The 16,226-nt window shown below is 40.7% G+C and overlaps 1 protein-coding gene across 1 annotated transcript in view; it reads right to left on the bottom strand.

Annotated features, from left to right (window-relative positions):
- casq1b (calsequestrin 1b) overlaps window positions 1-15,784 on the bottom strand; it is a 39,997-nt gene extending 24,213 nt beyond the window's left edge. Inside the window, exon 1 of the mRNA XM_036583240.1 lies at window positions 15,532-15,784. Within this exon, the coding sequence (XP_036439133.1) occupies window positions 15,532-15,768 (237 nt within the window). The 5' untranslated portion in view covers window positions 15,769-15,784. The remainder of the gene's footprint in view (window positions 1-15,531) is intronic.
- Window positions 15,785-16,226: the final 442 nt, after the last annotated feature.

Here is a 16,226-nt window from a genome sequence, read left to right as displayed (position 1 = left end):
TAGAAAATGTGTCCCAATTACTAAGAAGTCTGCTTTTGAAGTTCATTCAAACAGCAATGAAAAACAGGATGTGGGCCTTATTGGCAACGCATTGCGCGGTCATGCACGCTACATTCGAGTGCCAGGCTCAGGTGCCTGTGTGACGTAATGTGCATGTAGAGCCACACAGTGATCAAGGCCTGCGCTCTCTCCACAGCTGGGACCAATTAAATGCTGGCTGAATGAGAGACAGTGTAGGAGTCAGGCATCTTTGGAACGAGAAGCATCTTTTGGATTAATAAATGGCCGAGTTACTTCAGAACAATGGCAAAAATGTAGCACAAACACAAGCGGCCTATGTCTTATAGCGGTCAGTCTGAGCTTTAGTTCACAATCTTGGTAAAGTATAAATGACCTGGTATGTTACTCAAAGGCTCTACATTCTACATTCCTCTTGTTTTTTATGTTTTTCTTTGAGGTTCAGTTATAAAATCTGCATGACTTCGTGCACCAAAACCAGTTGTAATACCTTTTTGTGCAACCATTTTCTGCTAATTTCTGTATATATATATTTTCAATTTATGGCCGTTCCTCTAACAGTTACAGTTCACCACTGGTTTATATACTATGTCAAATTCTTTTAATTCAGTTCAATGGGACTGTAGGTCAAATGCAAATAAAAACAGAAAGCAGTGATTTTATAAATCTACTTTAACCTGTATTTAAACAAAACTAGTACAAAGACAAGATATTAAAGGTTTTACCTTATGAACTTTGTGTTTTTTGTAAATATATGCACATATAAAAAAATGATGCCTACAACGTGTCCTTTATGAGTCCTTTTTGAGCAAAGATGGCCAAGGACACATTGCCAAAGAAGCATTAGCAAAAATTCCAACAGTTATAAAATAACATGCCTCTGTGAGGGATTGCAAGGATTTTAGGTATATCACCCTCTACAGTGCATAATACCATCAAATAATTCAGGGAATCCAGAGAAATCTCTGTGAATAAAGGAAAAGGCCGAAAACCGCTGAAACTGAATGCCAGTGACCTTCAACCCCTCAGACAGCACTGCATTCAAAACATTTATGTTTCTATGATGGGTCACCTCATGGGCTCAGTATTTTTTTGACAAACTGTTGTCAATAAACACTGTTCATCACTGCATCTACAAATGCAGGTTAAACTAAGCATTAAGTCAACAGTGTCCAGAAACGCTGCCGATTTCTCTGGGCTTGAGCTCAACTGAAATGGACTGATGTACAGTGGCAAAGTGTGTTGTGGTCGAGACAACCTTTCAGATTGGTTATGGAAATAATGGTAGTGTTCTCCAGGCCAAAGAAGAAAGGGATCTAGATTGTTACCAGCATAAAGTTGAAATGGTAACATCTGTCATGGTACTGAAGGGGGCATTAATGCTTGACCTAATGTGAAGGTACCACTAATGCTGGGCACGTTTTGAGTAATGTATGCAGCCTTCTAGGCACCATCTTCTTCTGGGACATCCTTGCTCGTTTCAACATGACAACATCAAAAGACATTCTGCATGTGATGCAACAGCAGGGTTACATAATCAAAGAGTGCTAGACTGGCCTGCCTGAATTGTCTCCTATTAGAAATTTGTGCCTTACTAAGCGCAACACTAAAGGCCTGTACGGTTGCACAGCTTCTTGTATAAGAGAAACAGAGGAATGGCAGAAAATTCAGCTTTCAAAACTGGATCAGTTTGTGTCTACAAACAATTACTTAGCATTGTTAAAAGGAAAGGTGATGTAACACAGTGGTGAACATCCCCCTGTTGGTTCTGGAATGTGGTACTATGTTTGGAATAAATGTTCATAATGTAAAACATCAAAAACTGCTTTCAATTGAATACATTAGAAACACAGTTTACTATTTGCTGCTTTCTGCTTTTATCAGCATTTCATACACTGTCCCAACTTTTTTGGAATTGGGGTTGTATAATAAATATTCTGTTTATTGAGCTTATACACTCTTTGATAATACAGCATCAGAAAGCTTTGTCATTATCCCTGTGTTTTAAATATACCCTGTGTTTTGTAAGAGTTCAGCAGGTGAGGTAGTGACCCAGGAGGCTCCCCCCTAAATATTTCAGATGGCACTTTGCTCCTCTCCAGTTCCGTGACATTTTCAGACATGAATAAGAGATATTAATACAGCCGTCCATCACGCTGGGAGCAGAGCATGTATTAATCATCGCACGCGAATACATGCACCGGTGAGAGTCCACCTCACCGTTTCGCTCTCGCTCAGTGAATATATAGAGGCTTTGGTGAATATCGCATTCCATCACGTCATGTTGCGCTCACCTCACAGAGCAGTGCAGCGAAGTCTGCTTGCATTATAGACAGACGGATGGCCTTGATTACATAATAATCATCACACACACACACACACACACACACACACACACACCTCTTCGTTCAACTTCAGTAAGTGAGGATGTGAAGATCGTACTGCAATAACCTTATTGATCGTTCGGCTAAAAAAATGCTGTTTCTCTTTGGTTATGCAAGCAGACCTCTATTGCTGTATGAAGGGTGGATGCTAGTCAAAGGAACGAAACTGTCTTAGGCCCCTAGGAGGGGCCTTATATTGGTCATCTATATATATATATATATATATATATATATATATATATATATATATATAGGTCAGCAAAATTGGTGGAACTTCCGTTTAAGCTGGTTTTAATATCACATTTAATATCTGGTGTTACATAATAACATTGATGTAGCGTGTAGTTATGCCATTAGCATTAATTTCAAATAACCTAGTGGCATCAATGTAACGTATGTATGCTAACTTGCTTGTAGCACATATGTAGCTATATCTGTGTTTTGGTTACTTAATGACCTCATAACTCAAAAGACCTGGTGATACTCATGGGAAAATGTAAACAAGATATGCCACTGTTAAGCTTTACAAAGTGTTTAAGACACAATTGAAAACTGTCCAATCAGATTTTTTCTTCAGTTAGATACAGCCAAGCAACCGCTCCCATTGGTCAGGACTTCAGGAGCTGAACTGAAGACCTAATGTGTCAGATTAACCAGTAACACTGCAATGGGTGGAACCAATTTCACTCTAGGCCTTCGGGAAGTCCTAGATACATCACTGACTGAATGTGAGTGCTAGTCTGACCGATGCTTTTCAGCCAGTTGTATGAAATGGAAGACAGCAGTGGCAGCTCTATGCCAGGACTCCTCACTGTAGGATTCAAATCTACTACAAGGTCAAATTTATTTTAATGTCTTTTTATAAGCTTCCAATGTCCATGTAAACAAATGTTCATCAGCATTAGCTTAGCGCTAACACACTCTAAATCCCACAGGGGCCTAGCTAACAGTCGTGGTTTACCACTGCTTAGTGGTATTTATCATTTATTAGTGTCAATGCATCCAACATGTACATGTACAACAATAAACAATAAATAAAATGATAAAAATGATGAAAATGAAATGTCCTAGGAGCGGATAAAGTACACTGGGTCATCTTGAGCACCATGGGCAGGGATGGACTGGCCATCGGGAGGATCTGTGGTTGTACTAATCTGGTCTAGACAAAAGTCCAGGGCTGGATTCAGTTCCCAGTCCAGCCCTGACCATAGACGACAGTAAGTTACTGCTGTGAAACTAAAGAATGAAGTTCTTGTCTTTGCCTAGCGCGCTAAAATCATTAGCTCTGCCCACATGTTTACAGTTCCCAGGCATGTTGAACATCAGGAGTGATATAAAAAAAAATTACAATCTTGATTTTCTCATAAGAAACCATCACATCACACCATCAGGGTGCTTCTTTAAGCTGAGCCCCAGCAGGGGGCAGACCAGGCCACACCGTGGGGCAGATGCCTGACTTGCAAAAGAACAAGAAATCCAAGAAAGAAGGAGTCGCTCTTGTGTACTAGAGGGCCAGAGAGAGAGAGAGAGAGAGCGCTGGACTTTGCCGAACATGTAGTTAGCTGCAGCAGAGGGGACGCAGCGGTTGAATGTCAGCGGCATGGGAGAGGTGGTAATGGAAGCTAAAATTAGCCGCTAACAGGCAGCCACCAGGCCATAGCCAGCGGGAGCTATTCTGGCAGGCAGAGGTATTTTGGCAGCTCCTGAAATTTGCTGACATGTACAGCAGCCCAGGCCGTCCTTTCTCCGCAGGCAGCGCTGTGGAATTATGGGAAAGTGGCCCATTCGTCACCACAGATGGACAATTTTGGTAGCCAGAGAAATTTTCAAGAAAATTACCAGATAAATTTTTTACCATTCAATTTCTGCCTCCTTCTTCCAGTACGAGATTTATGAATGCTGCTGTATGTATAATAAACAGCTGTGTTTATAGTGATTATTCTCAGTAATTTCAGTTTAGCCTCACTCCCTGGTCATGGTTATAATGGACTATTATTACTTGACAGCACGACTGCATAAAGACAGACTGGTATGAAAAAGGCAATTAAGCAATCATCCACATTACGGAGAGGAGCGACTTCTTGGTGTTAAGAGGGCGAATCTAATCGAGTTATCAAGTGAAAAGTTTGTGGCTTCACTCCAAAAGCTATCTTAGTATTTTTCAGTCAGAACAGAGCGCTGCACAGGCTCAGCAGGCCGCACATGATGCTAGTGTGCATGTTAGTATAGATGTCTCCAGTGTTGGAGTAATTACTCAAAAACAGTACGTTAATCATCACATCTTTCAAAACATGATTATGATTATGTTACTTCCTGTAAAAAGTAATCTCTTGACTCACTATTGCTTCTGTGTTACTCCATTTCAAATTGTCACTACGTTACAAGCATATTTTTTTTAAACTAGCAAAATTATCTGCCAATATCATGATGAACTTCAGTAAAAAAATGTCTAAAAATAAGTTAAATAATCTTAAAATATTCTTACAAAAAATCTTAAAATGAGAAATATTAGATATATTGAGTGAGTAGATTTAGTATGAGTTTACTTGACAAGACATATTTATGTAGAGTTTAAAATTTGAGTTTGAGAGTTTAACTAATTTAAAAATGTGCATCCAGGGGGCGCCCTTCCTGTCTCTTGCCTAGAGCCCCACAATCACAAAATGTCGTGTGCTGTGATAAGTTGTTGTGACAGATTTTGTATATAGAATAATGTAACAGTATCATTTTACCAGTACCATTTATTGTTATGATGTTTGATGTGATGAAGGCTAACTAGAATGCACTTATCAAAAATGAGCATGTGAGACAAGCTGTTATGTATGAAAGCCCTGAGGAGTAAGATGAAAAAAAAGTGCATTACTGAGTCTAATTTCCACTTTATTTACAACCCCATTTCCAAAAAAGTTGGGATGCTGTACAGAATATCAATAAAAATAGAATGCGATGATATGCAAATCATGTGAACTATATTTTTAAAGGAAAATTCTACAAAGACAACATATCAAATGTTGAAACTGGGAAATTTTATTGTTTTTTGAAAAATATATGCGCATTTTGAATTTGATACCAACAACACGTTCTAAAAAAGTTGGGACGGGGGGCCTGTTTACCACTGTGTCTCATCACCTCTTCTTTTAACAACACTCTGTAAGCATTCTGTAGTTTTGAAAGTGAAATGTTTTCACATTCATGTTTGATATAGGATTTCAGCTGCTCAACAGTTCGGGGTCTCCTTTGTCGTATTTTTCCTTTAATAATGCGCCCAATGTTATAAGTGGGTGACAGGTCTGGACTGCAGGCAGGCCAGTTTAGCACCTGGACACTTTTACAACAGCATAGCTCCGTATTAATACATGCAGAATGTGGTTTTACAATGTCTTGCTGAAATAATCAAGGCCTTCCCTGAAAAAGACGTCATCTGGATGGCAGCATATGTTACGAAAGCCTGTATATATCGTTCAGCATTAACGGTGCCTTCACAGATGTGCACATCACCCATGCCATGTAAACTAATGCACCCCTATACCATCATGAATACTGGCTTTAGAACTGTGCACCGATAACAAGCTGAGTGGTCTTTAGCCCGGAGGACACAGTGTCCATGATTTCCAAAAAAATGTTAAATGTTGGTTTGTCGGATCACAGGACACTTTTCCACTTCAGCTCAGTCCATTTTAAATGAGCTCAGGCCCAGAGAAGGTGGCAGCATTTCTGGATCCTGTCTATGTACAGTTTAGAGTTTTACTAGTATTTGTGGATGAAGCGCCAAAGTGTTTTTACACACAGTGGTTTTCAGAAGTGTTTCTAAACCCATGCAGTGATTTCCACTAAAAATCATGTCTGTCAAAGATCACGGCCAGCAAATACTTGTTTTTGGCCTTGGGATGCTTTTTTATACCCAATCATGTTACTGAGCTGTTGTCAATCAACCACCAGGTGTTTTTTTAGCATTACACAACTTTACCAGCCTTTTCTTGTCCCCAACTTTTTTGAAACATGTTGTTGGCATCAAATTCAAAATGGGCATATTTTTAAAAAACAGTGAAATTTCTCAGTTTCAACTTTTGATTTGTTGTCTCTGTACTATTTTCAATGAAATATAGGGTTTAAATGATCATTGACTTTTGTTTTTATTTACATTTTGCACAGCGGCCCAACTTTTTTGGAAATGGGGTTGTACTTTTTCTTCCTGTGTAACATACTAAAAACATCCAGATTCTAGCATCACACGCACAACTTCAGCCATCAAAAACCTCACATAACTCTTGCAGGACGTTCTCTGAAGCTCTTCCAATAGATGACATCAGCAGGGTCACTAAGTTTAATGTGCTAATGTATTAAATTGCCCTGGCCTTCTTCTCTATCTATTATACATCTATTTGATCTATTGCTCAGGGAAGTTCCATAATTGCACATTACATTCCTTTTAAATTATTTATTAACATCAAGAACCCATCTTCCTGAGGAATGATACCAGCTGAGAGATACAGGAGGTATCTTGATACCTTCTGAATGGCTATGAATCCTTTTATGGTAACTGAGATGTTAAAGCTCAGAACTGACAATTAATTAGATACGTTTATGTGTTTTCCAATACATCCCTATACAGAATACATCAATTCAGCTAATTTAACGGTATTAATGTCCCCACAAGACAAATATCAGAAGCCAGAGTAAGTGGGATATATTGCCAATAGGATGCATTGTGCTTATCTGAAAGCATAAGCCATAAGCTGTATATGGCCCTCCAGCCAAACACACTGCTGACGTTACACTGTGCTATCCAAGCTGAGTGTCATGGATAATCACCTGCCACGTTGTACCGCGCACACGGCCTGCCTCTGGCCAAGTAGGTGCTCCACTTGCATTTGACAGATTTAATGCAAGGCTGGGAAGAGCACAGTACAGTATGCAGAAATAAATCTAGTTTTCAGTCTTTCCCATGCATTACTGTTTAGTGCATGACTTTGCTACATTTAAATCACTTATTTCACAATCTATATTCATTTTCCCCAAATAATTTTAGAAAGAAATCAGGGTTTCCATAAGCAGGTATTAGCCGGTGTAGCCAAAAAACTCCAAGGCCGGCCAATAAAAATCTCACTGGACACAGTGGACCTTATTCATAAGAGCTGTGTTTGGTCAAATCCACTGGGGAGAACTTCTAGACCTTCAGAGGAGGCCTAATGATTTTTGGGAACAAAAAAAATACATGACTGTAATTGTAATTCAATAGACTAAACTGGACGGAAACAAAAGGGTTAAATTCTTGAACCATCATGTGGAAAATTTTCCAGTCAGGGACCGGTTTTCTCTGTAGTGTCTAGGTAGCAATAGCTAAGCGAGCTCTCCTATTGGTTAGGACTCAAAGCGCTGAAGAGAAGGCCCAAAGCCTTAGATCAACCAGCATAGTTTAAAAATGAAAAATCACAGTTTGATTTCCGATAAGGGACCAATTTTGTAAGAAAAACATCACTCTAGACCATCTAGAAGTTCTAGATACGTCACTGACTGTGAATGCGAGCAGCAGCCCAATCAGTAGCTTGTTAGGAATGGAAAACAGTGGTGGCAGCTCTATGTCAGAGCTCCCTACTGAAAGAGTCACTGTGAATCTGCTACACGGTCAAATATGTGCTAATATGTTGGTCACAACATTGAAGTAAAAACATGTAATGTCTTTTTTAAGCTTCAAATGTTTGTTTAATCTAGAACTGCCGAATAAATATTAATGCAAATCGCTATTAGCTTAGTGCTAACAAATTACTAGAATTCCATAGGGATGCTAACAGTAGTTAGCTAAGCTTGTCTACATACACTCTATCATTTACAAGCGGCAAGTCCTGTTCATCTCATGGTTAATAGACATGCGCTCACTATCCACTGTGGTAAAACAGATATTTGGACTAAAAAATGGTCTCATTTTCTCTTCTGCGATGCTGTTGGGGAGCAGTTCAGGTTGGTGAGATGCATCACAGGACAAGATTAGCATTACATTATTTTAGGCTATCTGAGAATACGTGATGGTTAATGCTACCATGTCATGCCATGTTTTTGCACAGCAACCAGCCTACGATCAGCGCTTTATCCATTTGTCCGGCAAACCGAATCATTCCAGGACACCGTGACCCGCATCAAAATTTCCAAATGGAAACTCTGAATGGCAAATGACTATAAAACGGTAAAACATTTGCAAATGAAGTAGTGAACTGTCTCTTTAAAGTGCCCTTGTGCTTTTAAAACGGCTTTGCAGTGAACGGCAAATGCAATGAAAAGCTTTTCCACATAATTCTAGCTGAAAGAACATTTGTTTAACAGGGCGTTCTGGGAGCTCAGTAACAAGCCTTTACCTTTTCCCCCTTACAGTAATTTCTGTTAGTGAGGAAATCTTTGCTTTTCAATCAACCCCTTAAAATCTCAGGCTTATTACATACCTGGGCTTATTATTCAGTAACTACAGGGACTTCAGTGCAGACTGGCTGAGTTCTTAGGTTACAGTAGTGTGTAATAAAACGTTGGGCCTGCCCGTGGAGGTCATTTAAGGGGTTGGCAATTAGTCTGAAGTGGTTCTAATGTTGGAGGTGTTACTCTTTATGATCAGACATTGCTCATCTCCATTGATATTCCACTAAGAATGTCTTAACAGGTCGGATATGCTTGTTGTATACAGTTGTATGCAAAAGTTTGGGCACCCTGGTTACAAAAACAACAGTTTTGCTGATTTTCTAATTGAAAATAAGTGAACTCATCCTCTACAGAAAGCACACCTGCACATTTTAATGCACAATTACTGTTTATTACCATACTGGGAAAAATTTTTAAATGCAGCCTGTGTAAAGTAAATGGCACTTTTTATATTTTCTGTGTTATTTTGTTCTTATATGTTACATTCAGCAAATAAATAGGAAGTGTGGCAATTAAATTAGTAGAAAAATGGCATATTTAAGTTTGTTCCCAGTAGAGGATGCATTCTCTTATTTTTATTACTTATAAATTGACCAGCGTGTTCGAACTTGTATACAGCTGTATGTATATGACATCATCAGCTTGTAACAATGAAATTGAGCACATATTGTTAATGAGGCACTGTATAGAATTTGAACAGGATCTCTGAGGGTAATAAGTTAAATATCAGCATCGATCTGTCTAAAATTTGCATTCATCATATTCAAAAGGTATGTTTTGCATGCTTATAGGACTGCAGCATGCAGGAAGGTAGATCTCCAGGACCAGGGATGGTGACCACTGGGGTAGAGGTATTTGGGGGGGTGGACTTTAGAGGGGACGTCCCCCAGTCAGTGGTGGAATCCTGCACCGAAAGTGTGTATTCTTGCAAGATCACATTAGGCCTCATAAGACTGTATAATGTATGGCTTTTGTTTGGCAGTTTGTCGTTGAAGATTTTAGGTTTGTATTCCATCAATAATCAATAATGGGCTATTTGCTTCATATGATTAGGTCAGATCTCCATTGCCAATCCGAACGCAGGTCATTTACGTACATCAGTCTTAAAGTCACAGTAGCAAAACCAGACTGTTTAACTCTGCAAGACGAAGAGAGGTTTGAAAATGGTCAGGTAAAAATGAATTATGGCCATTTTTGGGACTTCCACCCACACAAACATTATAATTGGACCTTAGAGGAAAGAAGTAAACTGACCTGGCCTAAACCACATGTTTACCAGCCACCTAACCATCCATAAGGGCTTCGATTGCAATGCCATCTGTGAAAGCAGTGAGTCTTGTATGCCAGAACTGTGGCGCAGTTGCTGGGAGCTTCCAACCGAAGGCCAAGCATTCAGAGATTTTCAATGCTGTATAGACCCTCAGTGGAAAGGAGACTCTCTTTAACTCTTTCGAATGTCCCACAGCTTCTTTTGTCAACAAATGCATCTGTCCTTCATATCTGACTTCCAGAGCAGGGAGAAAGAAAACAAACTTCTACACCACAGAAGCTGTGTCCTTCACCTCTTGTCCAATTTAGAAAATCAGCTCTCAAAGACCCAGAGTGATTCAGACCGCATTCATTTCAGCCCTTTCAGATTTGGTAATCAGCTTTCGGTGGTTTTTCACTGCTGTGTATCTGTTCTGCTGTGTCATGCCAGCTAATAAGAGACTGCCAGAAACTGCAATGCTAATGCTGCTGCCTCGCAGAGAGAGAACATTAGCACAAGAGCTTCTGCACGGCTTTATAATGATGTTATGGTTACCATGACAAGAGCGCGATAGCTTAAGGGATTTGCTCTATGGCACTTTCAGACACTCTGATGAGGAGCTCTTAGACAATGAAGACTCTCAGACTTGCTGTAAAACAGGCTTTGAGAGGCAGGGAATGTGGAGGTTGGTATCCAAATGCAGCTCTGTTCCTTCAGGCTGTAGTTTTATCTCCTGACAGGGACGAAACGATGGCCAAGGTTCGAGTTTTTACGTCAGCTGAGTGGAAAGGGCTCGAATGCACATTGTTATTATCAGGGCTAAATGGTGAAGTGGAGATTTTCTACACTTCTAGACTGTTAAAAATTTTCCGGGGCCACTCGTCACTTGAGATGTTTGTTGCAGAGGTGATGTGACCAAGGAACAGATGCTAGTATGCTAGTTATGGTGGTAGTTTAGAGTCTATGGCAGGGGTTGACAACGCAGATGTTAAGAAGAGCCATTTTATCCTTTCAACAAAAATCAAACCACTCTGGGAGCCTCAACATTTTATGCCCATTTGACCATCTTGGCTGTAGATATGTCTCAGTGTGTGCTAAGGTGCTAGTATAGGCTAAAATACAAATGCAAACGCAGACTTACTTTGCTCTGCTTTAAGCTTTGGCTCAGCTATAGCTGCTTTTCTCGCATCTCTGGCAGGAAACTTTTCTGCAAAAGTGGAATAGATTCTTGTAAAATGTCTCTCACCCTTTTGTACGAGGCTGAAGTCGCTTCTCATTCGTCAGCTTCTTGCTCAGATTTTCCTGTTCCACCTTAAATGATGCCTCTGCTGCATGATTTAAGGTGGAACGGGAAAATTCGAACAAGAAGCTGGCGAATGAGAAGCTGCCTTCAACTTCACGACTTTTTAGTGTTTGTCAGTTTCTCGTTGCAGATTAAACGTAGCAGGAAACCAGCTGGAGTGATTATAAACACAAATAAGTCCTTTTGTCTCCAAACTATGTTCGTCTTAAACGGTTCTCTTCGCCTTTTGGTTAGCCACTAGCTGGGCAAGCTAGCCGCAAAACAGGACAGTAAAAGAGCTGCTTATTGCCGCCCCCTGGTCTATGACCTCTAGTCAAGATGAGTGAAGTAAATAAATAAAGTAAATGGTCATTCAAATTGGTTTAATGCTGCTCTGTTCTAGAGAAACTTACGCCAGAATTGTTCACAGTGGTGATGATAGGAACCAGATGTCCAAAGCATTTTTTGTTCAGACTGCAGGCACATCAAATTTGTTTCTCAAATCAGATCTTTTGAGATGTCCACACTTTTATTTGCAGGTAATTAGATCAGATTTGTGTGTCCAGACATCACCAGCCTAGCTACATGGGTTGCTATGGTAACAACATATGCATCATTAACTACGTAGCTACGCTAGTGACACGGATTTCAAATGTGGATGCAGGAGAGATGGAGATGCATCATCTCGCCCTCCAGACTCCTCAGAATTCTCTGGCAGAAGCATGAATTTTTGGCACTCTTTTCGAATCCCAGCATTTTGGTCACTCTGGATTTGACATCGTTGTCATTTGTTGCGTTATGAGTGACGCAAATGACACTTTGAAAACTGATTTGAGCGGCCAGAGCATCCAGACCGAGGCAGGTTTGTAAAAATCTGACTGGAATCGCATTTCAAACCACCTCCAAATGTGGTTCGGGTCTGATTTGCATGTGGTTTTTTTGCTGTCCAGACTATCACAAATCAATCTGGATACAATCTAGATACGCCAACAAAATGGATTTGGGCTGGCAGTCTGAACAGGGCCTCAAAGCTCCCTCACGTACAGTTCTTACATATTCATGGAGGAGAGGTACATGCTGGGCATTGTAAAGCAAAACCGACCCTAAAGAAAACTTCTTTTTCAGATTTACGATTTAATTAAATTGTGTTCAAACATAGTTTGCCTAGTCATGGAGTCCATCTTTGGTGATGTAATGAAAAAGGTCTTTAACTTTGGCCCAGTTTTGCTAACATTAGCAACTCTGCATAGCACGCATGAAGTGGCAGCTAAGTTTCTCTCGCATGTTTGACTTTGAGCTAAGGTGGAATGAAGCTGAGGGTGTCAGCAGGTGTCACCATTTCACTCAGTGTTCAGTAGAACATGCCTTTGACTTTAGGCAGAAGAGGAATAACTGAAATTAGTTGTGAAGATGGGAGATTTGAGAGATTTGCTACACTTTTAGATGCATCTGAATGTCTTTCCGTGGTTGCTGAGGTTCTCACCAGAGGCTAAGCCATTCAGTTTCAGTTCTCTGTGGAACGACTGTTAGCATATTTTCAATGTTCTACTCTTACAAGAATGGGGGAGGATTGTGGTTTTTGATCCATTGCTTCAGTAGCATAACTCTTTTTTTTAATGTGGTCTCACAAGCAGCTGTAATAAATAGCTTTTTAATTTAGGCCAAAAACAAGGCAAGTAAATGACGGGCATGCAAAACTGCCGCACCAATTTAGACTTGTGGATAACTCAGATGCCCTACATTCACAAATTCCAGTCCTGCCAGAGCTGTAACAGATATATTCTTGTTCCAGCATAGTGTCAGAACTCAGATTATTAGATTCAATTACACTAGCTGTCATCTGTTACTAATCTAGGCCCAGTTTCTGAAAGTGTTGCTGTGTTAGGATCATTTCAGGTATTGGCCAGTGCCCATAGCAACCCTTACTTGACCATATTGCAAAGACCTTTCCACTACAATGAGTGAGTTTGCCCTAAATATGTTTAACAAGGTCCGAAATAAACGTAAATTTCAAAATTGTATACAAAATGTAGGGAAAATCTATTGTAATATATGCAGTATTGTTTTTGCAATATTGGCTTTTGCAATGGACTTTTGATTCATCAAAATATAACGTAAACCAACAAAAGCTAATCATTTTAGTCCTAATACAGCAGCTCTGTCTTCAAGCATGTCATGTTATTGATTCACTTTATCCATAGCTGGCCAGCCACACAAGCCTAGGATCACCACATGTAATGCCAAAGCATTGCCTTGAGTGGTTTAAAGCAGACTGCCATTGGACTCTGGAGCAGTAGGAACACGTTTTCTGGAGAGATGAATCACACGTCGCCATCTTGCAGTCTGATAAACAAATCTGGGTTTGGTGGATGCCAGCAGAACGCTACCTGCCTGAATGCATAGTGCCATCTGTAAAGTTTGGTTGAGGAGGAATAATGGACTGAGGTTATTTTTCATGGTTTGGGCTCCTTAGTTCTAATGAAGGGAAATCCTAATGCGACAGAATACAGTGTTTAAAGACATTGTTATTGTGTCAGCAGTTTGGGGAAGTCCTTTTCCTTTTGCAGGATATCAGTGCTCATGTGTAAAAAGTGTACAATAACTAGATTGGCCTGCACAGAGGCCTGACATCAGCCTTCCCCAAAGACAATTGGAATGAATTGGAAGGTTATAAGCCAGGCCTTATCAACCAACATCAGTACTGATCTCACTAATGCTCTTGTGGCTGAATGGAAGCTAATCCCCATAGCCATGCTCCATAATCTATTTGAAAGCCTTCCCAGAAGACAAAGGGGTTAGAGCAGCAAAGGGGAACTATATTAACGCCCATGAGTTTGGAATGAGCACATGTGGACACAATGCTTTTGGCCATGTGATGCATATATAATAGAATCTCAACTCTGGGAATAGAATTAATCCTCCATCCAAAATGCAATACCACCTAAATTGTGTTTGGCACAGCTCAAGGCTATTGAGCTTTTTTGAGGATCCTCCTAGGCTCTTTAAAATCAGTAGTCGGTTTGCCACCTTCCTGGAGGCCATCAGTTTAAAGAGTGCAGGAGTGCTCTTAGCAACAGCACATCACTATGAACTCAGATCGCAGAGTGGAAGTGAGTCAAATCGATAAGTTATAAAAAAACAAAACAGTGGTGATTTCTAACATCTACCCCAGCCAAGTTTTGGGAAGGGGATGAGGAAGAGGTGAGCTACAGCCCTTGCTTGTCTACCGCTCCCCAGAGTACTGTCTCTGTTAGCAATCAGCTGTCCAGGGCTATTTGCTGAGGTGACTTATAACGGCTGGCTGACTCTGTAAGAGGACACTTCTGCTGTGGACATCAGCTTGGAAACATCAACGGGCAATGCACACATAAGGATTAACCTGTCTTTCACCTATAAGTTTTCTTTGGATGTATACAATGTGAGCTGGATTACACAAAGTGCTCAGAACATTAACCTTTAGAGGTTACCACTGTCATCTTGCTATGCAATTTAGATTACATAGGTAATTACATGTTGTATCCCAATTATATCATGAACAAAAATACGGTAAAAATACTGTAAATCATCAAATTCAATTAATTGTTTCAATGAGCTGAGTAGGAAGTAATTCAAATCAAATTATACCATGCTTTTGTTATCACAGACAATAGCTGCACCTTCTAAGGGTTAAACAGTAAAGGAATATCCTGGTAAATGCCTGCTTTTTCCACAGTCTCTTCAAGAGCAAGGCCTGCTGAAGCCTCAATATAGTGGTTAATCGCACAAGTGAACACATTTGTCCACAAAGCTCATTCAGCCATTGATAAATCAGACCAAGAACTCAAAGCAAATCTTCCGACTTAACGCCTCATCATCAGTAACCCTTGACTCAACTGGCATTTTGCCTGGCAAGCCTCAGACAAGCTTCTCATGAAACCAACTAGGTCTTATTTCATCCATGTCAATGCATGGCATGGACCATCTGAGGTTTCTCTACTCCACCACATTGGTCATGGCCAGAATCCAAGACAGCACCTTCAACCGCTGCAATCTCAATCAGCTCTTTCTTGATATATGACACCTAGTGGCCTTTTAAGGGCCATTCTAGTCAAACCAGTTTACCATTACTCCTGCATCGTCTTCCTCTTAAATCCTTATCCCCCTTTCCTTGCATCAAACCATTGTACCAGGTCTGGTGGAGCCAGTGAACACACCTCCAGAGCAAGCTCTTCCACTTCGAACTGCTGCTTGGCCATGCGGTTCTGCCCAATGGCCTTGTGGTAGTAGATCACCATGACGTCATACTTTTTCATCACGGTCTTGTAGTTTTTGTTGGTCAGTATGTGGACGCGGTCCTTGCCATCGTACTCGGGGATCTCCAAGCCCCTTTCCCCCCAGGACAGAATTCCAAAGGTGAGAAGAATCGCTGCAAGCCCCCAGCCCCACTTCATGTTTCCCAGATTGCTAAAATACAAAACTCCTTCTTTGTTTCTGTTTCCTTTTTACTTTGTTCCTAACGGCAGGTTACATAAACAGTTAGGAACAAGGTCCAGTCCGTGTGCCCGCCACCCAGAAAAGAGCAGGACCGACAGTTCACACCTCCTTTTAAACACATGCATGCACACGAACCCTTGCGAGTGACTTGCAGGGGCGGGTACCCCACGACGCAAAGCTGTTGGAGTTGCATAAACAATGAGGAAGCGGTAAAAAAAGTAGGGGTGACACTGACCAATGATTGCCCGACTAGTCGGGAAGAGAGGCAGGCTAGGTCAAAGAGGGTGGGGCCGATTCTGACAGCACCTGTTGGAAGCGGTGAAGGGGTAGTAAGAGGGACACAGATACCTTCCCTGAGAGACAGAGATGCGGTTGAGCTAGAGAGGGAGGTGATGAGATTCCATTGCCATATTAA

This window comes from Colossoma macropomum, unplaced genomic scaffold (assembly GCF_904425465.1).
Source record: "Colossoma macropomum unplaced genomic scaffold, Colossoma_macropomum, whole genome shotgun sequence".
Taxonomy (NCBI): domain Eukaryota; kingdom Metazoa; phylum Chordata; class Actinopteri; order Characiformes; family Serrasalmidae; genus Colossoma; species Colossoma macropomum.
This window is presented reverse-complemented; position numbering and strand designations above follow the sequence as displayed.